Genomic DNA, 23,763 nt, shown 5'->3' with positions numbered 1-23,763 from the left:
CAGGAGAGCTTTGTCACACTGTTTCTTAGCAACCCCAGCTGAAAAACACAATTCATGTCTATAGACATGAATGGCACTCAATGAGTTAAACGTGTGCACAAGCCCGGTGCGTGACTTGTGCCAGGGCTCGCATCGCTACTCATAGCTTACTTTAGGATAAACTTCTCTGCTAATAACTACTAGGTTGATTATTGTCAAATCTGAATCAAAAGCATACCACTACGATCCTCTTCTGAGTTTCCAGTTAGTGATTCGCCCTCTTTTAAACACTTGCACTCTGCATGCGCAGAAAGCAAAAACTGGCTAGGGACAAGCATGTACGACGGCATTACGTCACAATGATTGACAATTAGGTGGACCAATAGTCTTGATGATCCACCCAGAATTTGAAGCCCACAATACCATAATGTATGATGGTGTAATATGGCTTATAATATAGTACATTGACATAAATAAATCTATCTTTGTATGGCAAGTTCATTTTTTGGCCCTGAAGATTCTCAATCCAGAATGTCTAACCAATGTGTTGTTAAGCAACTCGGCAGAAAGCGTCACAAGGGCAATTGGTGATTGACAAATTTGCAGATATTTAATGGAAATTTAGGACAACAGAAATATATTTTAGCTTTTTAGAATGAACACCACATTTTGAATTCTATTTAAATGTTTGAACTGATTCTTAACATGTATTATTCCAGAATCAAATGTGAGTGAATTAGAACAATCATGTGAACTCCAGATATAAAGAAGATCAACATGAATGGCTCTGGAGATTCTCGAGTCCTGAATGTTGAGTGGTTTGCTTTTCATGGGATATTTTAGTGTCTTGTGATATTCTAAACAATATTTTAGAGCTTCGGCTTTACCCTGCCAACTTTCTTTTCCCTAATGATATGGCAAACTGTTGTCATTCGAACAGAAAATGGCCCATCTGTCATTTTTATATTGCTATCAGTCAGCATCAATAGGTCTCCCAGTGTGACCAGCCTGGTACAGAATGGTGCAGACTTTGGAGTCATTCCACTTTTAATAATGAATATGAAGGAGGGCTGAATCTGAGTCTCCCAAATGAATCACGACTGAGTGGCTGAGGTGGGTTGATAACTAATAACAGATTGAGATACTTTTCCATCAGATTTGAGCAAGTTGAGGCATGTTTGACACAAATATGACAGCCATCCAAAAGGGTAACTGTCTCAGCTCAAGCATTGCATGTGAGCCCCGCATGTAAAGATGTACACAAATGTAGCAAATTTTGTATGTGATTACCCCAGACTCGAAAAGCACTGCTGTTGGGAGGTAGTTTAGTTGTGGGGGTGTCACACTGCTCTAATCATGCATTTTCTACCCCATTGATTCAGTGGCTTTTCTATCTAGTAAATCCTTCACATGCAACACATTAAAGCGAGGCCTTTTTCCTTTGCCACCAATCGATTAGCCTAGCTGAGAGATGGCCACAGAGGAAAAGAAGGCCAGAGATTGGAGTCGTTATCGTCAGTGTTTGGAATAACGGCGTTTAAAATAACGGCGTTTGTTTTTCAGTAACGGGGTAATCTAACTGATTACTTTTTACGCCGTTACAACGCCGTTACCGTTACTGAACGTTAAATGCGGTGCGTTACATGCATTGATTGAATAAAATGTTATCCGAAAGCATCCCTGGCTTCTGACTCAACTGTTGTGAGGAGGTGGGTTAAAAACAAGGTGAGCGATTATGATTGGCTTAGGCGGCGTCATGTTTCATGGTAGCCAATCAGAGCCAGTGTTTTTACACATGTGCCAGCAAGAGGAGGCGGGTTAAAAACAAGGTCAGCGATTACGATTGGCTAAGGCGACGTGCCAGCACACGCGACACACACACACACACACACACACAGAGCAGATTGGATGAAGCAGCAGAGATGGTGAGCATGGAGCAGTCTGATGAAAAGTTGACATTTTTAAGGTGACGATACAAACACTACTTTAAATTAATTGTGGTCAAAGGCAAGAACGTGTATGTGAGCAACTCAAAATTAATTAGTCCATTTACCATTTACTTTTTTAAAGTAACGTTCCCAACACTGGTTATCATTAGGAACTTCTCATACACATTTGGCCGCACGCAAAGAGCTGCTCAAATGCCATAAATATATGCATGTGACTCTATGCGAGAGTGGTGTTGTTTTAGTTCTTTAGAGGAAAACTGAAATGCACAAATATATTATTTTCCTTTTTTTTAACCACTTTGTGTTGATTTAAGAATCTTCAACGTAATCACATGTGACACCTAGATTCAATGCAGAGGTTTCTTGTTATCAGAAATCAAGTCATATTTTTATCACTATTTTCCTGCACAAAATTGTGCATTTCGCAATGTTTTCATTCGTCATTAAATGCTTTCTGGCAGTTTTTGTCTATGCTAGTCTAGTCAATCAGATCACTGTGTTGAACTAAAATACAATTTAATACAAAGCATAGTTTTCATTTCCTCTCCCCTTGAAAGTAATCTATTATTTTTTTCTGATGTGCCTTTATTGTTTTATAATGACCACATTCTGTACTTAACAGCAGTGTTTTTTACCTGTTACCTGGTCATTTGTATTCAAATTTCTACTGTCGAAAACTAAATGATCATAGTGCATGCATTGTGTGTGTTCAGAAAAATATTTTGTTCCTCCTCATAAGAAGAGCATCTAATCCCCTATATAAGAACTATATCAGTTAGTATCATCACAGTCTTTTTCCTCTCCCCTTTAAAGCAATGCCTTCTAGTTTTTTCACTCTCTACTGAATTGGTATTGCACTCAATATCACCAGTAGGAGCAGTCCCTAAATCAGCTCGAAAAGTTTTCAAGTCTATCCATTCATCTTCTGCGTCGACTTATCTTGATCAAGGTTGGAGGGCAGTGAAGCCCATCACCGTTAACCTTGGACACACTGCAGAATATAACCTGGACAGGTTTTCAGTGCATTGCATGGCAGCGCACAGAGAAAAAATAATACATATATAATTACAGGCCTGTAAATATTCTCTGAATTTGATTTATAAACTGAAATACTTCTACCTAATGCATATTTTTCAATCGTCAGAGGGAGTGTATGCTCCTTCTTGAGACCCACAAAGTTATGACCTCTTAGCTGTGAGGCAGTGTTGCTAAACCTTGCCACACTAAAGATGAGGGGGGTTCTTACATTGATCACTCACAGACTATGAAGTGTGTGTGTGTGCGTGCGTGGGTGGGTGGATCCATTCTTTTTTTTTTTTTTTTTTTTTTTTTTCTCTTGTCTGCACATTCTGTCGAAGGTTAACACTACAAGAAGTGCAATCTTTTAACAGCAATGCATATTTTGTTATTGCAATTAAATAAATTTATTTATTTCATTGCATAATTGTGACCATCACCAGCCCTCCCTAGGGAAGGGTAAGAAATACTTTATTAAAGGGAGGATGTAAAAAAAGAGAGGGCAGTGTTACACCAAGGTGAGGGGTTGGAGAGGGGTGGGGAAGTTAACAGGGAAGAGGAATACAAGATAGGAAATGGAATGGGTGGGGAGTAGTCGATAGATTTCAAGTGATGCGATGTGAAATTGTGGTTGTGTATATTGTGCTTATTGTTGAGTTATCAAGCCAGTTTGGTGACCAGTGTGTGGTTTAGGAATAATGGTGGTGGCTGTGAGCAGAGGAAGAAGTGAGTGGAAATTCCATAAAACAGGTATTTGGGAACAACGTGTCTGTGGTTGAGCCCAGTATGAGTGTTATCCCACAGCCCAAGGCCAGTGCATCCATGACAAATGTATTTCCAAGAACCGCCACTGCAAAACCCACGAGCCGCCCCCGGGCCCCGGAAGCAGCCAGGCCAGCAGCAAGAGCGGGCAACCCGGGGGCCCCCGGCGACCACCACACGGCCAGGCAGCCCCCCGAACGCCCCCAAGATCCCAAACCGAGAGGCAACCATCGCCCCCCCCATACACACCCGAGAAAGCCCCAAGGAGCCAAGGACCCAGCGCACCACGCCACCAATCCAACCCCCAACCCCCAGACCCCCCACCCCACCCCCCCCCCACCCCCCCCACACCCCCGCGCCCAAACCCCCGAGGGGAGGGCCCAGAGAGCTCCCCGCCCGAGACCCCAGCGGAGGAGCCGAAGCCCACGCCCAGCAGACGACCAGAGCCACGCCGAACGGGCAGCCGGCGGGCACCCGCCGCCGGGCCCAGAGCCAGCAGGGACCCGACCCCAGGCCAGAGGGACCCGGAATGAACGCAGCACCAGGAGCAGCCCGCCCAGGGAGGACGACCACACCCCAAGCCGCATAAGGCACCAGGGGGCCGCCGGGAGTCTCCCCGCCGGCCCCCAGGCACCCCAACCTAGCCCCCCATGGCGCCCCAAATCACCTATTGTTGATGTCGCCCGCGCCACGGGCTTTAGTTTTTTTATTTTTTATTTTTTTTTTAAAAGCCAGGGCCCCCTCCAAGGGCCAAGCCAGACCGCCTTGTGCATCCCCAGCACCCTGCCTCACGGGGCACTGCCCAAGCAGGGGCCGTACCATTAGGTATGCAAGGGCGCGGCACGCGGCACCCGCCCCGAAAGACCCCCGCCAGGACCGGCCCGGCCAGCCAGCCAATCACCCCGGGCCCCAGGAGCACCCCCCGGGACCAGGACCCCCCAAGGGCAAGTCCCCGGGCCAAGCCCCCCGGGACGCACCCCCCACCCCCGCCCAGGACCCGGCCACAGCCCAGCAGGACCGCACAGCCCCGGACAGCCCAAGGCCAGCAGCCCAGGGCCCGCCGCCCCCCGGGCAGCGCCAGCCACGGAGCAGCGCCACCCACCGGCCCGCGAGCAACCGGCGATCCCCACCGCGGGGACGGAGGCACCCCAAAGGCACACATCAAGTGCGGAACCGCAGCCCCGAGCCAAAGATGCCCCGGACCCACCCACCAGTCCGCAGATGGCAGGACAGACCCACCAGGCGGCCGACAGCAACCTCCACCACCGGAACAGCTAGCGCCGCCCCCCAGTAAACAGCATCGCTCCGAGGCACCTAGCAACCCCGCCCCAACCCCGGTGAGGACACCAGCACACCCCCAGCACACCCACCCCCCAAACCGGCGAGGCAGGCCGCCCCAGGCCCGCACACCGCGGGGCCCGCCCCCAAGGCCACCAGCCGACGAAACAAGCACCAAGCCTCACCCAAGGGGAGGAAGCGTCCCCGCGCTCCACCAGGCCGACACCGCCCGGAAAGACCCCGCAAGGAGAGACCCCAGCAAAGCCCCCCCGAGACCCACCGCCACGCCCGACCACACCATCCTGATGTATTTTCACTCTATGTAGTGGCCCAGCCACCAACAGAGGGGCCAGGCCCCCACCGGAGAGGCCCAAATATGTGAGCCAACCCACCACCCTGTTATGGTGCCTCTCCATTCCCCAATGGAGAGGCACTTCCCTATCCCCTGTGTGAGTGTGTGTGTTCAGTGAATGTATGGGGTGTAATTAAAAGAAGGGGGATGGAGGGGAGCGGTGCTCCCCATCCTACCTCTGTGGATATACGTGTATGTGGTGTAATAGGCCGGAGGGTGTAAGTGAGGGTACACCCTCCGGGGGGTGGCATGTTGAGGTGTGATTAAAATTGGAGGGATTAGTAGGGTAACTAGAGGTGGGAGTGCCGCCCCCACGCCACTACATAGTGACACAGGTGGCGGCCCCCTCCACCCCCAGTCCCACCATCCAGCCCCCCAAGGGTTGGGTATGGGTGTGTGGTGCATATTGTGAATGGGCCAGACCAGCTGGGAGTGAGGTGAAGTGTACATGTAGGAGGACTGGGTGGATCCATTCTAAATTCAAGGCACACCAGTCACTCAAACGCGTACCCTGTGCCTGCAAAGACCTCCGTGATCTAACCAACATCTGACACTACATCTACATTTTCCATAGACGCAGAATGGGTACACGGGCACAATGCATGTCATGCCTGCATGTGTGTTTGATGTGCCTTAATATGGGGGGTGGATCCATTCTAAACTCATGTGCAGCAGTCCATCGCACAAGTACCTGCCTGCCTAACTTGCACTAAACTTACCTAATTAAAGTAGTTAGGTGTAGCGGCAGGTGTGGTGTGAGTGAAGCTACAGTGGTCAGGCGCGCTTCACTATCGAGCACCGTCTGCATGATATGTAAACAGTTCGAAAAAATTTCTCGGCGTGTACATGCGTGCAGGTCAGTTAGCTTGTGTGAGTGTTGAGTATGGGAAGTGGATCCATAGAATAGAATGGCGTAGGTGTGGCTTCTGCAAACATGTTGACGCGTGAACGTGTTAAGGCACATCAAACACACATGCAGATGTGAATTGTGAAAATGTAGATGTAGTGTCAGACGTGCAGGCGCAGGGATGCGTTCGATTGGATCCGTCCCCAATACCTTAAGGCTGGCATACACTGTGCAATTTTTGGCCCATTTTGAGCCGACTTTTGACTCGTGTGACTATTTTGTGGGATCGTGCGAGTCTCTGCTAGATTGCGTGTCGTGCATTGTGTAGTATACATGGGGTCATGAGAAGCGATTAACACCTCACGACCAGCTCCCAAACAGCAATCATAGGTCGTAAGGATTTCAAACATGTTTGAAATCCAGTCGCTCCTCTGAGGGTATCTCACAGTTGAAGCAGTGCCACGGACCAGCTTACCGTAAACGCTCACACTGCGCGTGCGTGAACACCGTAGGACCGCTGGAAAATTGACAGACTGTCGTGCCCACGTCTGTCCAGCCAGCTCCTGGTCCATCACATCGCCGTATTTTCTCTTTTAAAGCTCTTTTTGCTGAGATCTGCGAGCGTCTCTCCACTTTCGGGTTTTTCTTCTTCGTCTGTTTTAATGGCGACGCTTCAGTGTTCTTCTTCTTCTTCTAATTTGTACGTTGCATTTCCAGAAACAAGACTCCGACGTGTCGTGTATGAACGTACAATGTGAGCAGTCAGATCGTGTCAGTGTCGGTCCGTATAGTGTGAGAATATGCATCGTGAGCTGCGCACATTTGGGCTCTGTGTCTGAGTCGCACAGTTTGAGCTGGAGCTGAGTGTAACGATTGAAAAAATCGCACAGCGTATCCCAACCTTTAACTAGTTAACGCGTTAACACGTTTGCAGACACCACACCTACACCACACTTTAAAGTGTATGCACACATACGCCACACCTGGATGACACCTAACAAAATAAATATATTAGTCACACGTAGAAGCAGGTGTAGCGTGAGTGAAGCTACAGTGGTCGGGTGCGCTTCACTATCGAGCACCGTCTGCGTGACATGTAAGCACAAAAAAATGCTATGCGTGCATGGCGTGTGAGCGTTGAGTCCAGCCCCCCATAACACTCACACAAGCTTACGGACATGCACGCACGTACATTCCTGTACTCCTAAGCGCCTAGCAATTTTTTTTACATGTCACGCAGACGGTGCTCGATAGTGAAGTGCGCTCGACCACTGTAGCTTCACTCACGCCACACCTGCCACTACACTTGACTACTTTAATTAGGTAAGTTTAGTGCAAGTTAGGCAGGTAGGTACACACGTGATAGACTGTTGCGCATTAATTCAGAATGGATCCACCCCCGTAGTGTGTGTGCGCGTGCGTGTGCATGTTTGATAACAGATATACGAAGGCACATTTAAAGGTTGTCTCTGCTAGATATGTTTACAGCATCAAATGTGTTTTATATATTACCAATAATGGAAAATATTCACATTTATTAAAAAAAACAAAAACATCTAAACTACTTTTGACGTGTACGAATCTGTTATTGCTAGCTATTGTTGTTCATCGGAGCAACAGCATTATTCATATATGACAAAACAATGCCATGAGGTCACTGTGAGCATCTGAGGAAGGTTAAGTATTTCTAACTGTGTTTCCCTAACAAGCACGATTGTTTTCCCCTCCTGTCTGCTCTACAACGAATTTTGAAGAACGTTTCCGGACTAAACCATGACTTCATATATGTTCTTTACTTGAGCTTAACATTAGAATTTACTAAAGGTACTCTTTAAATTTGGCCGAGAAAAAAGTTTCAATATCTCCAACCACTAGAACTTTGGGGAGAGTTATTCATGAGATTGATTAGACACAAAAGAATCGAGGTCTATACAATGATATTTTCCATTTTTACTACAACGCACAAAGCACCAGATCTTGACTAGAATTTTCTAGTTTAGAACCAGCAGCATCACTAACTTGATCTCTTAAGGAAAGTTGAATTTGTGTTCTTCTATCTTTTTTTTTTTTTAATTGTTTGGTATCAAGAATCAGATCAGCTTTTAATTGCAGCAGTACTATTACATTAACCCAGTTATAGCAGCACAAGGACAGAAGTATCATTTGGGAATCAGAAGCAGATCCTCCTGTTTTTGTAGTTTTTCCTTTGCACTCAGTGGTACTGTTTTTTTTCTCTCCATACGACTAAACAACCCAGGCTTTGGACATTATTTCTTTGAACAGAATAACTGAATTTTTTTTTTCTCTCTCTCTCATCCGACCCATTTGAAAAGTGAATTGAAGAATGTTATCTAAGCTTTAGCAATCACAAAAATCCAGTCACAACATTCTTCTTCTAAGGTCAATCTCTTAAAAAGGAGAGAAAAAACCTTCCCCTGTTTATTGAGTAAGGCTGTCCTTGGTCAAGCCTCTCCATCGGAGATAAGTGCTAACAAAACTGAGGTAGGGAGAGATGTGAAGATTTCTATTGACTGAGTGAAATTGGGCAGCCTCAAACAAAGTTTCATGACAAAGTTTTTCGAGGCACATATCCAGAGCTGAGTTTCAGCTGAGCTGTGGATAAAGCTTTTTAACACTATTGACTCATTTAGGCTCTTACCAAGATGTTCTGAAATATTCAAATGATCACTGGGAGTTTCTCTCCATCTGTGGCAGGGAATAAAAGTGGAGCGAGAGGGAGTGAGAGAGCAGGAAGGGAAAGTGAGGAAATTTTTATGTCAGCCTTTTGCAATCATTGAATTAATAGGCACAAGACAATTAAAGAATACTAAGCAATAACATTGTCCCTAAAGTTTTCTTATCTTGGGTGGTGTCAGTGTTGCATGCTGGTCAAAAAGAATGTGTGTTAGTCAAATGTGCATAGCTCTGCAAAATAGATCATGCATAGTAAATTCAATTTAGAATGTGTTACTTTAGAGGAGAATCTGCATCAACAGTGATGAAGGTATTTTGGCTGTCATGAAGATTTTAAGAGAAAGAACTGCCAATCTGGGGCCCTTATTTCTTATTTTTACGTTTAACCCAACACTCTTAGGGTCCCAATTTCTTTAAATGTGATCCAGAGCTGGAAAACATCCAAAACCAAGTAGTTGCTATTATATTTCAAAACGTTCCACTGTGCCAAGAAGTGGTACAAAGCAGTCAACTAAAGCATAAAGTTATGTTTACGGCTAAAGGCAAAGTCTGCTAGCCTGCAGGGTTATGAATAAAGATCTCTCTATAGTCACAAAACACTGTTCCTTTTCCAAAGCGGATTTTCTTCTTAATTCTGATCTAATTCATTTAAAAATACTAAATCTGGTTTGAATCCAATAAGAAATATGTTGGTTTTGATCATAATAATCTACATAAGCATAAACCCACAGGTTACAGCTGATCAGAATGTCATATTTTGTCAAAAACCTCGTAGCTTCAAAGTTGAAAATTATTAAATACAACATTCGTCAATAAAGTGATTCAGAGATGGATTTTATAAATGTATGTTGTTGTCCATAGCTGTCCATCGATTAGTGAGAGAAGACAGTGGACAGTAACAAATAAATACAAAAATACTCTCCCTCTAGAATTAATTTAGTCTTTGCTATTCGCAGGCTTTTTCTACTTCTGTGGTTTCTCTCTCTCTCTCTCTCTCTCTCTCTCTCTCTCTCTCTCTCTCTATCACTTCCCATTTCCTTCTTTTTCTCTCCGTGGGTGTGTGTCCCTTTAGGGTGTCTGCTGCAGTTGAGATAAGAAGCCAGTGTAGGACACAGGGGGATGGTGTTCACAGAAGCTAGGTGATCTTATCTACTCCCTCTCCCTCTCTTTCCGAGCATCTCATACTGTTTTGCTTTTCCTTTTTGCTGCCCCCCGCCCCTTCTTTCTTTTTGTGCCCTTGCCCTTCTTTCTCTCTTCCCTCTCGCTCTCCCCTCTCTTCTCTCATGCACATTCTCTCAGATCCCCTCTGCGCTGCTGTTGATTTGAATTTGAAGTGATGGCAAACCAAATTGGCAGCATTGACAGCAGAAACAAACAGCTTATCTCTCTCTCGTGGCCCAGTATGGGCCCTAGTCAGATACTAGAGCCACTGCCAGCATCTGACTTGTGACAATGATGATAAATTGAGCATTCGTTGACTGCCACTTTTAGTGGATATGTTTAAGCATATAAACTTCAGCCATATGTCTGTGGACACAGTAAGCCAAGAAATTTAATAATTTCTTGTTGATGCTACTTTTTATACCAGCATAATCACATATTCTCTTGTATTACCTTTACACATCACACGTTATTTTTCGCAAGTATGGAAACTTATATGGAAAAGAGTGTCAATGAATATTTTCAGCATTGTGCGTGCAATTTATTTTTTAAAGCAAATTGAGTCTGTGGAGTAACTAAACTACTTGAAATTTATACGTTTGAAATTGAATTTTGAGCACCTTGTATTAAACTTGTTAATAGAACCGATACTTCATTAAAAAGTAGTATCATGAATTGATCGTAAAAATAATAACCCTTTCTATAACACTGATAACTCTATTCTACAATTTTAGAGTAGAGTACAGTATTCTTTATTCTTCCCACAGTGGGGTAATTTACTGTCATGACAGCTCAATAAAAAAGTGCAATAAAAAAGACAACAGATAGCAACACACAGAAAAACCCGAAAGACACCCAAAAAATAGTGCAATAAAGATAAAATAAAATAAACAATACAGTAATAGGCTATATATAAATAGAAACAGAAATAGAAAAAAGAATATATAAAGGATAAAGATATATACATATTTAGAGGCAGGGCAAGGAGATGTATTAACATATTTACAGAGAGTACAATGCCCTAGACCAGGGGTGGGCATCTCCAGTCCTCGAGGGCCGGATTCCCGAGACTTTTAGATGTGTCGCTGCTCCAACACACCTGAATTAAATAAATGGCTCGTTATCATGCTTCTGCAGAGCTTTATGACAACACATTGGTTTCAACGCACCACTAGTACTTTGTTGTACCACCTCTGGCTTTTATAACAGCTTGCAGTCTCTGAGGCATGGACCTAACAAGTGACAAACAGTACTCTTCATCAATCCGGCTTCAACTTTCTCTGATTGCTGTTGCCAGATCAGCTTTGCAGGATGGAGCCTTGTCATGGACCATTTTCTTCAATTTCCACCACAGATTTTCAGTTGGATTGAGATCCGGACTATTTGCAGGCCATGACTGACCCTATGTGTCTTTCTTCAAGTAAAGTTTTCACAGTTTTTGCTTTATGGCAAAATGCATTATCATCTTGATAAATTCTGTCATCATCTCCAAACATCCTTTCAATTGAGGGAATAAGAAAAGTGTCCAAAATGTCAACAAATTTGTGCATTTATTGAAGATGTAATGACTGCCATCTCCCCAGTGCCTTTACTTGACATGCAGCCCCATATCATCAATGAATGTGGAAATTGACATGTTTTCTTTGTGCAGTCATCTTCATAAATCTCATTGGAACGGCACCAAACAAAAATTCCTGCAGCATCACCTTGCCCAATGCAAATTTGCGATTCATCACTGAATATGACTTTCATCCAGTCATCCACAGTCCAACATTGCTTTTCCTTAGCCCATTGTAACATTGTTTATTTCTGTTTAGGTGTTAATGATGGCTTTTGTTTAGCTTTTCTGTATGTGAATCCCATTCCCTTTAGGCGGGTTCTTACAGTACGGGCACAGACGTTGAAGCCAGTTTCCATCCATTTGTTTTGCTGTGCATTTTCTGTTTTCAAGACATATTGCTTTAAGTTTTCTGTCTTAACGCTTTAATGTCTTCCTTGATCTACTTGTATGCTTGCCTTTTACAACCTTCCCATGTTGTTTGTACTTGTTCCAGATTTTAGACACAGCTGACTGTGAACAACATCTTTTTCAGCATTCCGTGATGATTTACCTTCTTTAAAGGGATCCTCCACTGTTTTTAAAAATGTGGCCTAAAACCATTGAAATATGCTCATTAGAAGAGTTATGCCTAATAAAATGCATTTTTTGCACCATATTTGTTTTATTAACTTTTTAAAGTGGGACTATTTTAACATTTTTGAGTCTGTGCACCGCCATGTTGAAATGACGTCACTGGTGACGCCAATCGCCCCTTTTAGTCCATTGGGTTCTATAGCAGTGAAGCATTCAGGATCATTTAGCAGCTTTCTCAGTCAAAATGACAACTTGTGCTGCTTTGGGTTGCTCTAAAGATCAGTAAAAGTAAAAAAAAAAAAGTTGATATAAACCTTTTTTGTTTACCGAAATTTGATAAAATCTGTGAGCCAAAAAAATCTGTGACTGCAGGGGGGCGACAGCTCCAACTCTGTTGTTTCGTAGACAATATTAAGAAGAGAAGAAGAGCTCCGGTTGCAGGATCGGACTGCTGCTCAGAGCAGTAGTATAAGTGAGAGCTCACACAAATATACTAAAGTACTTATGATTATCAAGCAAAGTCAATTTGGTTCAATGGAATTACTTTGTTAAAATTTCTTAAACAACATTATTCAGTGTAAGTGAAGTACATTTTTATTTATACAGTGATTCTTTACAACATGATGCCTCGGTAGATACACTAGTTATTACGAGCATCACTGACATTTACATGTAAATCTTTCAAAAAATTCATCATCTAGAAATTTTAAAAATATGTTCATTTTCTTTAAAAACAATGATACAATTATGTTAATATGTTTGATTTGAAGATCAACTTAAGCAGTATGTGGCTACAGGGTAAACAAAGTTTTACATTGTCAATGCAAAACTTAATAAAATTTAAAGCTATGCACAACCCATCACATAAATGCAGTTTAGATGATAGGCCTAAAACTGAATAATAAAACTTTGTTACCAATTATTGTCAAAAAATCTCTTTGTAGTGATTTACATCAACCTTTAGCCTTAAAGTACACATAATATCATTTTATATGTGGGCATCACCATTTTGAAGATTTCAGCAAATCAGAGTTTGCATATCATGTTGCTGTCACGTCAGGCTAACTCTTCATGTTTCCCGGCCCCATATTACTCAATGTTGATATAACATTTCAACCTGACAGTTTAGCGCATAGTTACGTGCAGGTGATGAAAACATTTGGATGCTACTATCAGCCATCTTACTACAGATCCAAGCATGCCTTCCAGTTATAAAAAAAGACACCTTAGAATGGGAAACGGCACCCAAAATCTTACTACATTATGGTTTCCTCTGGCGTAAACATGAAAAATGGACTCAATGGACTTGATTTATATAGCGCTTTATCACCACACTGAAGCAGTCTCAAAGCGCTTTACATATCAGCTCATTCACCCAATCACTCTCACATTCACACACCAGTGGGACAGGACTGCCATGCAAGGCGCTAGTCGACCACTGGGAGCAACTTAGGGTTCAATGTCTTGCCCAAGGACACTTCGACACATAGTCAGGTACTGGGATCGGACACCCAACCTCTCGATCAGAAGACGACCCACTACCACCTGAGCCACGGTCGCCCAGAATCTCAGAATCGCCCATGAATCTTCATCACTGACAACGATTTGATGTGCACCTGGATACACTACCAGTGATACGGTACATTAGCGGTACATCGAAGCCCCTGACGATACGATTCACCCCTGTTCACAGTCTGATTTGATTTGATGGCCATTCAATCCTACACAGTGTGATACGATGCAATTCAAAATGGTGCAAAGAAAATATACCAAAAAAATGTAAATAGGAAATAAGAGCTGCAATTCAGTTTGTTACTAGAGGCAGAGGATTTTTTGCATTCCAATTTAACAAAAAAGTGCAAATTGTGGATGGATGGATGGATCTTCGGCCTCTCAAAAAGCACAACAGAAAAACAGGTCTTATCACAAGTAGCGTTGGGATTTGGAACCAGATTTACCATAAGGAACAGAAATGGGTTCCTCACATTTGGAACCTATTTATCATATTGTCAGAACTTAAAACAGTAAACATTAAGACAACATCACTCTCAATGAGTGACTTAAAGTAACACTTTCAATAGTACAATGTCCATATTCCTGTCTGCCACACACATACTAATATGAACTCTTCAGCAGGTATTAGACTAATACAGTAGTGAGAAGCAGAAAGCATTAACAATTCTAATATGAATAATACAAATAATAATAACCTTTCACTATTAGGTCTTTCACAACTGCTTGTGCAACGACAGTTGAAAACTATTATCTGTCACTAGTCACAGATGCTGTAAACAGACCTTCACTGAGTCATATTCAACGTCCATAAGACAAAGAATTGAATAAAATACACTTTTGAAAAAAGGTCAGTTATGTCTTTATCACAGATAGAGAGTGCTACCAGAGTCCCGCCTTGGACAAAGTAGTTCCTGATACTTTTCTCACCAGTTTTGCTGGCGCTCTCTTGTCTCGGAGGAATCTGAGTTAGGGGGAGCAGCGACGGCCTTATCGATACGAGTGAGCCCCTCAGTTTGTGTAAGTTTTAGCAGCACGGCATTCTTTACAAACAAACTTCATATGATTGGAATGATATTGTGTCTCTAACCTCATATATCCAGTTCAGTGTTAATAAAAGTTGCACTTCCTTTAGTATTCACTATGTCACAGTTTGTCAAACATGTCATCCTTCCCGAGCATGTAAAGTGCTTATTATTGCATATGCAGCTTCTATATTGCCCCTCATTCTAACTACTACATTTTACATATAATGGTATTTCAGTTGAGCTGTCTTTGTAATTTGGTCTAGTAAACCTTTGATGTTACTGTTCTGCAGAAAACTGAAACCCGCTAGTATTCATTGAAAATGGTTTTCTAAATATTTATATACAGTACAATATATGTACACAGGGGTGTTGTGTTTTTGCATAAAACTAAAAACATGAAGACTTTCTGTAATTCAGTGTTCTCAGTGAGCATAACATATAGAAATTGTGTGCCTGTGCTCTAATCATATAAGTAAGTATTAGGCGCATGAATCAGTCTTTCCTATGGGAAGGCGTCAGCGTGTAGAGTTAAAACGACAGGCCCGAAGAGTACAGGGAGGTAGCCAAGCTGTCAACGGAAAACTCCCATTCCACCTAATGAGAGAGAGGACCGTTAATTAAAAACACCAACAGGCAAAGCTCCCCAGTGTCCCACTACCACGACGACCTAGGGTTAAAGACATAGAGCATCATGGAAGGAGGCATGCTGCTTTCATGTTCAGAACACAGTGCTGCCCTGAACAATAAATAGCCCCCAGAATTCCTAGAGAACTACCAATGATGAGAGCTATATGTAGGGTTTATTAAGCAGTAAAACAGGGGTCTATAATAACAGCTCTCAAAGCAAACTGGTGCTTAAAAAGAGTTCACCTGCCAATTTTTATTTTTGTCTGAACTGGATAAGCTTTGCATTTATATTTAGCACTTTATTATTGTTTTCATGCTCGTGCTTGTTTGAGAAAGAACTACAAAAAACCAGGTTGCTTAAATATGGACTCTTTGGGTTATTTGGCAGCAACCCTGAAAATTGCTCTATAGAGCTGCGAGCTACCAAATACACAAGAATCATTTTCAATACACTATTAAGTTTTAATGCATTTTAGACAGGTGTCAACGTGCACGTAGTATGATCCACTCAGAAATATAGCATTTACTTACAAACTTTAAAACTTTGAGATGTGATATTTGTTTTCTGGGGTCTGATATCCTGTTTGCTACCTCTCTTATAGAATGCCTCTAGAGTTATTGTCTCTCGGCAACTGTTTTTCCTTTTTTGACATTTTATTTATTTGGTTTTGAGTCATTTGATTTTGTGATCTTATCGCTGAATTCTTAAAGCAATGCTTTGGAAAGCAACTTGTGCAGCATTCGCTCAAACTGTTTTACGGCTGCGTTACGCAATTGTCTTTAAGTTTTATGAAATTGTCAAGTGTATGAATCATTAGCCTTGATCCACAGATTGACAGTTTGTCAGGTCTCTGACAGTGGTGTGTACCTCAAGAAGTGGAAGGGAAAGGCTTACACGTTCCCCACGGCCTCTTCTTCCCTGCCTTCCGCTTCTCCGTCTTCTTTACACCCACACATGTCAGCCCAGGTGCTAACAAAACAGAGGATTGTGGGTAATCTTGGAACATATGGAGCAGGGAAATGGAGAATCTAAAGGTGGAGGGTGTAGAGGGGGGAGTGGCTCGAAGTGAAAGAGAGAAGCTGTCAGACTGTCCATCCCCGTCACAGCAGCGAGGAGAGCACGATTGGAGAATGGATAACTGCTATTTCAGACTGCCAAGCTGAGAGTCACGAGCTAAATCTGTCGATTAATTTGGATTACAGATGCGTATAATGAGGACTCAAAAAAAGTCAAGCAATATAAACTATGATGTTAAGGGTAGGGGTTACAATAATACACTCAAAAATGAAATGGATCAAGAATCTCAAATGGTCATAGAACTATACGGTGTGCTTGTGTGAGTGTTGTTTTTGGCTATTTGCTAATGATAGCAGTGACACCCTCTGAAAGCTTTCTTTCTCTCTCTGTCCCACGACCACATAACGCAATTTCTTCTCTCTCTCTCTCTGTCTGCCCCTCCTGCTGTATTTCAGGCTGTGCCTTCCTCACCTACTGTGCCAGAGAGTCAGCCCTGAAAGCCCAGAATGCATTGCACGAACAGAAGACCCTGCCAGGAGTAAGTCCTATAAGAAGTACTGTGCTGACCCACAAGCTAAATCTTACATAAACACAACACACACACACACACACACAAGCACATACAGATTCAAATTAGATTTTTTGTTCATTTCCAATCAAACAGGACTTTCCATTTTCACTATGCTTGTCATTTGCTATTGATCAACCACTATAAACACTAGACATTCTTTCTCTTGAAGAATCCTTTTCTTTTGCAGCCCACCCCCACCGCATCTCACTGCCTCTTGCTCTCTTCACTTTGACAGTCACACATACACAAACCCATAGGGAGAAACCACACAGCATCACATCATACGCATACTATTTATAGTCTTTCCTCCAGTTTGTGTAAATGAGTGTGTGCCTGTGCATGCAGCCATGTGTGTGGTCAAGTGTGTGAGATATAGACAGAGGGATGAGAAGCGGGTGGGAAGATGGATGTAGGCTGTTTTTTTTGTTTGTTTTTTTTTTCTTCATTTGTGTACACACTTTCACACAGCTGCAACACAAGCATGCATCTTGAATGTATATCACAACAAGACATCTTTGAGACAGATGTTCACATCCTGGGATTACTGCTGCTCACATGTACAATGCAGCTGGATGCCTGCTTGTTTGAATGCTCAGCACTCTCATGATGGACACATGGAGTTTTGACGCTGTCACATAGAAGTGAGGCACTCAGCTGAAATGATACACAAAACTGTCTTCAGTGCATGCTTTTTTTGGTTTGACTCTAATACACTTGGATTTGTGGCAGCATTTACCTGGATGACTGTGTATAAGCGTGCACGCAGGCATGGTGCACGTGTCTCTTCCGCACATCCATGTATGTGGTGGCGTGTGTGAGGAAGTTTTGATGCATTTTTGTCAGGCCTGGCTCAGTTTGCTCCGTTCGTTTTTAATGACGCCTCCAGGGAAGCTGACAGTCGCCGTGTTGAGCGCACAGCCTTTGATGTGAGTGATTATGACATCACAGACGTGCAGTCGAGAAGAGCGGAGGAGTGGGGATCCATGCTCTCACTTTTTTCCTCCCGTCCCAATGGCATATTATACAGAAAGGAAAAAAATAGTGAGTGAAAGGAAAACGTAGATAGAGAGAGAGAGAGAAGGGGGAGGGGAAGTATTAAATATTTGACCTAAAACATAATATAGTTTTATGTCTGCACAGAGTGTGCTGCCGATTGACGGTTTTGCCTTTGTTTAACATGGAAGAAATGTGCATCTTTGGGAAATATACTCCTTGTTAGAGGAAAAGCATTAATGGGGCACTTTCAGCCACTAAGGTTAAAAATGCAACCTCAGAGTTCACAGACACGAGAAGTGTCTTTTGTAAAAAGTAAATAGAATAAATAATTGTGTGCCTGTTCTGAGAACAAGAGGTCATAACCAGTAGTGCACCTCTATTAGCTGAGATGATCTTCCAGCAGCAATATAGATTTAATAGCTTTTGATGAAATAGCAATGCATCATTAGCAAAGATAGTGAATCAGTCACTTGCAATCAAAGTTATTATTGAAGGAGACATTAATTTACATTACCTTTAGCAGCATTGGACAGCCTGCAGGCTTATATATGATCAATGGCAATAGCTGTATAAACAAAGGTAAAGACACAAGACAGACCTAGAAGCTCAACAAACCCTGAAGCAGTGCAGTCAGTGAGGCGAAGCAGGACTATCTATTGTTGCTGATGAGGGAAAATCCAGCAGACCTGAATAAACTAGTTCATTAGAAACAAACTGAGGACTCAATCCTGATGTTGGCACAGGTACTTTAAAGCTTTATAAAAGTTTCAGGCTTTCCTTTGTTCCCACTGCCATCAGACTGTTGTTTTTTTATGCCGTTGTTGTTATGTTTTTGTTTTAAATTTAATTTAAATGTATTTTCTATTTTCTAATTCATATTCATCCCACAGTAATATTTGCACTATTATCCTATGATTGTATTTAATTTTGTTCTTACTGTGTGCTATTATATTGTTTTGCTGCAACATGTGAAATTCCCCTATGGGGATCAATAAAGGTCTATTCTTTTCTCTTCTATAGCTAACTCTGGCTTGACAGGTTGTTGTTTTTTGCATGGCTCCTGTCAAATTAACTAATAAATGAATTATATGGTGCTCATTCAGACTGTTGCTCTATTTTACCTCTATTTTTGTTTTGCTCATTAAACTCCTCTTTTGCCATCCACAACAACCAAAACCTTGACATCAAGTCCTTGTTAAAGCATCTCCCCCCAACCCTTTGTCTTGATGAAACTTAATCATCAAAGTTGTCCCAACCTTTTCATTGCAAAACTTTTTTCCTGTCTTTTTTTTTCACTTCCAGGTGAACATGAAGAAGTGGGATTTGGCTTCCAAGTGAAAACGCCCTTTAAGCATTGCTTTAGGCTGTTGGTGTAGCTCAGAAATAGTACTGAGGGCCGCCTTGCGTGAATGTGTGTACAAATGTGTACGCATAGGTATGTGTGAGTAGGAGTAATGTCAGGGGAGACTCGGGTAAACAACTTTTAAGATGAACCGTTGATGTGTACGTGACACTAACACTGAGTTTCCTATGATAGATGACAAAGTGTCACAAAACAATAACAAAACAATAACGCAGCAGATACTCAGGTTTATGTTGATGAATATTGACATGTGATGCCTACATATTGCTCAGTTTTTGTGATGTGACATTGTTTTCACTACCAAACACTTAAAAAAACAACACCAAATATTTACCCTGTTATTATTTTTTTAGATTTCTAATTTTCCCAATCTATAGCTTGTTTTTTTGTGACACAAAAGCACAGTCTTTTACTTTTTACACTACAATTGTACATGCAGGTAAAATGTGGTTCTGGTACCTCAGGTCTTCCATCGTGGCATTGTACCTTACATGGCCATATTCTCCCACACGTGTAAGTCAGAAAAGCCGGGCAGTTGCGCTGTTTTTGGCCACGCGCTATTCTTCCCCTGCACCTAATTCAGTCACTGCGCGCCTTGATCCCAGTTATGCACTCTGGGTGGAGCGTACTGCTAGGATCCCTTGATCTGGAAGCCAGATGGACTAAATATTGACTTGGGCAATCATCCTGTAAGTCTCTGCCGATCCCATGCAGTCAAGTATGTTACCACTTTACAAAGGATCCATGGTCAATGACTAGCTTATGACGTTACCTTGTTTGCAGCTGTGCCTTTAAGCAGCATGGTCCCAATTAAAAGGTCTACTGCAATGCCAAGGCTAAAAATACAATGCCTGTGAAATGATGAATCTTAAAACCAAACTCTCTTATACCATTAACTGTTCCCAAGGCGGTCCCAATCTATTTTGCCGAGAATGTAAAAAGTTTACCTTAATACTTTTGTTTTTTAAATTAACATTCCTGTTAATCTATTGTCGGCAAACTCCCACATACAAATCTACTTGTTTGTATGGATCTGAACTCTTGTAAGATGTATGTTGATTGAATAATTATTTAGTAAAAAACTAATCAAAAGGCAACATTTGTTTAAGTTTATTGTAAGATAGTGGTTTTCTGGTGTAGGCCTATGTATGATAGTAGTGAATTTTACAGATTGGATTTATATTGCACTCTTATTGATAGGATGCTGCGTATGGTGGGAGCAAAGATCCTTAAGAAGTATTCCAGTGCATCAGTGTCTCCTTTGGGTAACCTTTAATCTTCAAGTTTGCTTTAAAGCACAGGAGCTACCACCAGTTTGATTCCGATACACAGGTAAACAGTACAGATGATTTTCTGTCATAATTTGGTTACTACTTTAATAAACTCGCTTAATTTATTTCATTTATATATTTGTTTATTTGACAGGGACAAATGCATGTTACTTTGCTTCATAAGACCAGTACAGTGCCCGTCGGAAGTATGTATTCATATAGTGGGGGCTTAAGTAGAGTTGTCAATTATGGCCAAATGAGTACGTTTTTTGGAGTCATTATGTGTATTTTTGTATCTTTCTGATGTCTTTTTGTGCATTTTTTGTATAATTAATGTTTTTTTGTTGCTATTGTAGTTTGATTCTAGAGTAATTTTGTATATTTTTGGAGCCTGTTTAGTGAAATAGATATAGATGGTGCGCTAGTGCCCGCTCACACACTGAGGTCGAAAGCTGAATAGGTTTTACTTCTGGGTGAACTTGAATGTGCTGTCAACCCGAAATAAAATTAAAATAAACATTTGGAAATGACCAAATTACTCCAAAATAACAGATGCACACACTTATTTGGAAGCCTTTGACAAAGTTTCAGGTCTAACTCGTGTTAGAGCGTCAGGGAGATATTCGCTCCACACACACACACGCACGCAGACCTTATTTGCTTTATAGATAGATATACAAAGTAGATGTCATGCATAATTTCTATCCTTTATCTAATAATAAATGAAGAAAGTTCTGTATGCGTGTGCGCTTGCGTGTGCGTGTTTGTGGAGCTAATATCTCCCCGACACGGTATGTGTTCGACCTGAAACTTTGTCAACGGCTTTCACATACCCCAAGTGTGTACTTCTCTTATTTTGGACTTATTTGGTGATTTCAAAAATGTTTATTTTAATTTTATTTCCCTGGACGGCACTATTTTATGTTTGCCAAGAAGTGAAACCAATTCAGCTGTGTGAGGGGGCGCTACCGCACCATCTATATCTATTTCAATGCACAGCTCAGCTCCAGTGCGTGTTCACAGTGGCAAGCTAGAGTCACATGTGCGGCCAGAGCCAATTGCTGCACACACAGCCAAGCAGCCACGTACTACAGGCACACGAGTGAGAGAGAGGAAGATAGTTTAAGGCTCTTTCACAAGTTTTGAGCTCCTGTGGATTTCTCTTTTGAGGAATCATACTTTTTGACTGTTCCTTATTTGGTGATTACGTTTATTTTTGTTTTATTTTGAAATCAATGTGGGTTAGACCAGAGAGGGGGAGGGCCGTCTGAGCAGCCGCGCTCACACTGATATACTAGCAAAGCTCTCAAGTCTCACTTATTGTGCCTGATGTGACTCACTGATGTGGTGAATGTGCGCGGCTGAAGCACTTGCCGTGTGTGCGAGCCACGGAGGAATAGCAAGTTGCAGACACGCACACATACACACACCATGTTTCCTCTGGAAGTGTGAGCCACACACATGATTTATAGATAAGCTATTGTCAGTCTGCTCGCTAAGTTACATCTGTTTGTATATTAATTACTAACCTTGGATGATAAGCACCCCTGCACTAAGAAATGTTAAATGCTAAATAACTAATCAGAATTATTGTCTCCTTTATTTATCCCAAGGGAAAATTGCTTTTGTTACAGCCGCTCAAGAAAATATCACAAATAAAAGAATAAACGTTAAAGAAAGAAAGAATAAATGTTAAATACGTGTATAATTAAGTAAAAGACTGTTGAAAATAAGGATTAGATACACACACAGTACAGTAGTAAAAAATAAAGTAAGATAGATAATAATAATAATAATAATAATAATAATAATAATAATAATAATAATAATAATAATGATAATAATAATAATACAAATGTACAAATTTGTATACAAATATGACATGACATATTTACAACAATCAAGCTGTGTGGTTACAGTGATGCATTATGCAGTTTGATCTCCACAGTAGAGCACTGTGATTGGATCAGCCTGGTGCTGAAATTGCAAATAATTTTGTTTGTATGAATTTATGTCTTTCATCAGATTGTAACTAAACTGCGGCATTGGTGCAAACTAACAATTTATCATGTGCATGTCCCATAGAATTAAACCAGGGAAATCGCATATTTTACTTTGCACCAGCACATACTGTATACCCCTTTAAAACACTGCAGAGTACAGAGTATGTACACCTTTTTTGTACATCCAACCTTGAAACACATACTCATTTGGTCATAATTGACAACTCTACTTAAGATCCCACATGGTTACATACTTCCGACAGGCACTGAAACTTTATGAACAGCTTGCACATAACCCAAGTGTGTGCATGCGTCATTTTGGACTTATTTGGTGATTTCAAAACAATTATTTTCATGTTTGTTTGACAGCTCGCTATTTAGACCGGACGAACGGGACTTGGAAGTTATGACGGGACCCGGAAGTTTTTAGCGGCCAATAGCCGAGGCTGTGTTGAAAGCGAACATCAAAAAACGCACATTTTTCTGTGGATACAGCATTAAAAACGCTGATATTTTCACCACGTGCTATATAACCAAATGCACACCTTAGTTGTAGATGCTGAACGCACACAGAGCCGTTTAGAGAGAGAGTTGCGACACACGGAAGAGTTCTCGGAAGTTTCAAATAGTAACACATACTCATTTGGCCATAATTGACAACTCTACTTAAGCCCCCACTATATGAATACATACATCCGACGGACACTGTGCTAGTCTGGAAATAAAATGCAAAAAACAGATATTATTATTATTATTATTATTATTATTGTATTGATGTATGTATCCATTCTGTACTATTTTGTTGTGGTTTCTTCCAAAGTCACTGTTGTGGGACAAGCCTAAACTCAAGCTTCTCCTAATTGCTGTGACCTAACTTGTGATCCTGATCTCCGGTTTTAGATTCATACTATGTACTGCAAGAGGCATTAAAAAGCTCAGTTATTGATTCTGGAACATGTCCTTACAAATGGGAAGATGTGCGGTGTTGTGTACGCACATTTATTTGGTTTTGTGTTTTACGCTTGGGTCTCTGGGTTGAGTTGCAGAGTTAGAGGTTGTGCAGCAGTTGCACAGACATTACATTCTAAATCTCCCTCCAGAAAAGTCTTTTTGCACTCATACACAACCAGCCATAATAGTATGACTTTATTAATTAACATAGATTGTCTCTTCAGCATAGCACATGTTAACCCTATGGTTT

General features: G+C 41.7%; 1 protein-coding gene across 6 annotated transcripts in view; it reads left to right on the top strand.

The window, feature by feature from the left end:
* Positions 1–23,763, top strand: part of celf4 (CUGBP, Elav-like family member 4) — a 136,728-nt gene that overhangs the window by 20,284 nt on the left and 92,681 nt on the right. For all 6 annotated transcript variants that reach the window (XM_028446274.1, XM_028446275.1, XM_028446272.1 and 3 more), the window contains exon 2: positions 16,814–16,896. In XM_028446274.1, the coding sequence (XP_028302075.1) occupies positions 16,814–16,896 (83 nt within the window). The remainder of the gene's footprint in view (positions 1–16,813; positions 16,897–23,763) is intronic.

Source organism: Gouania willdenowi, chromosome 5 (assembly GCF_900634775.1).
Source record: "Gouania willdenowi chromosome 5, fGouWil2.1, whole genome shotgun sequence".
Classification (NCBI taxonomy): Eukaryota; Metazoa; Chordata; class Actinopteri; order Blenniiformes; family Gobiesocidae; genus Gouania; species Gouania willdenowi.
The sequence above is the reverse complement of the archived record's forward strand: the minus strand, read 5'-3'. Positions and strand labels throughout refer to the sequence as shown.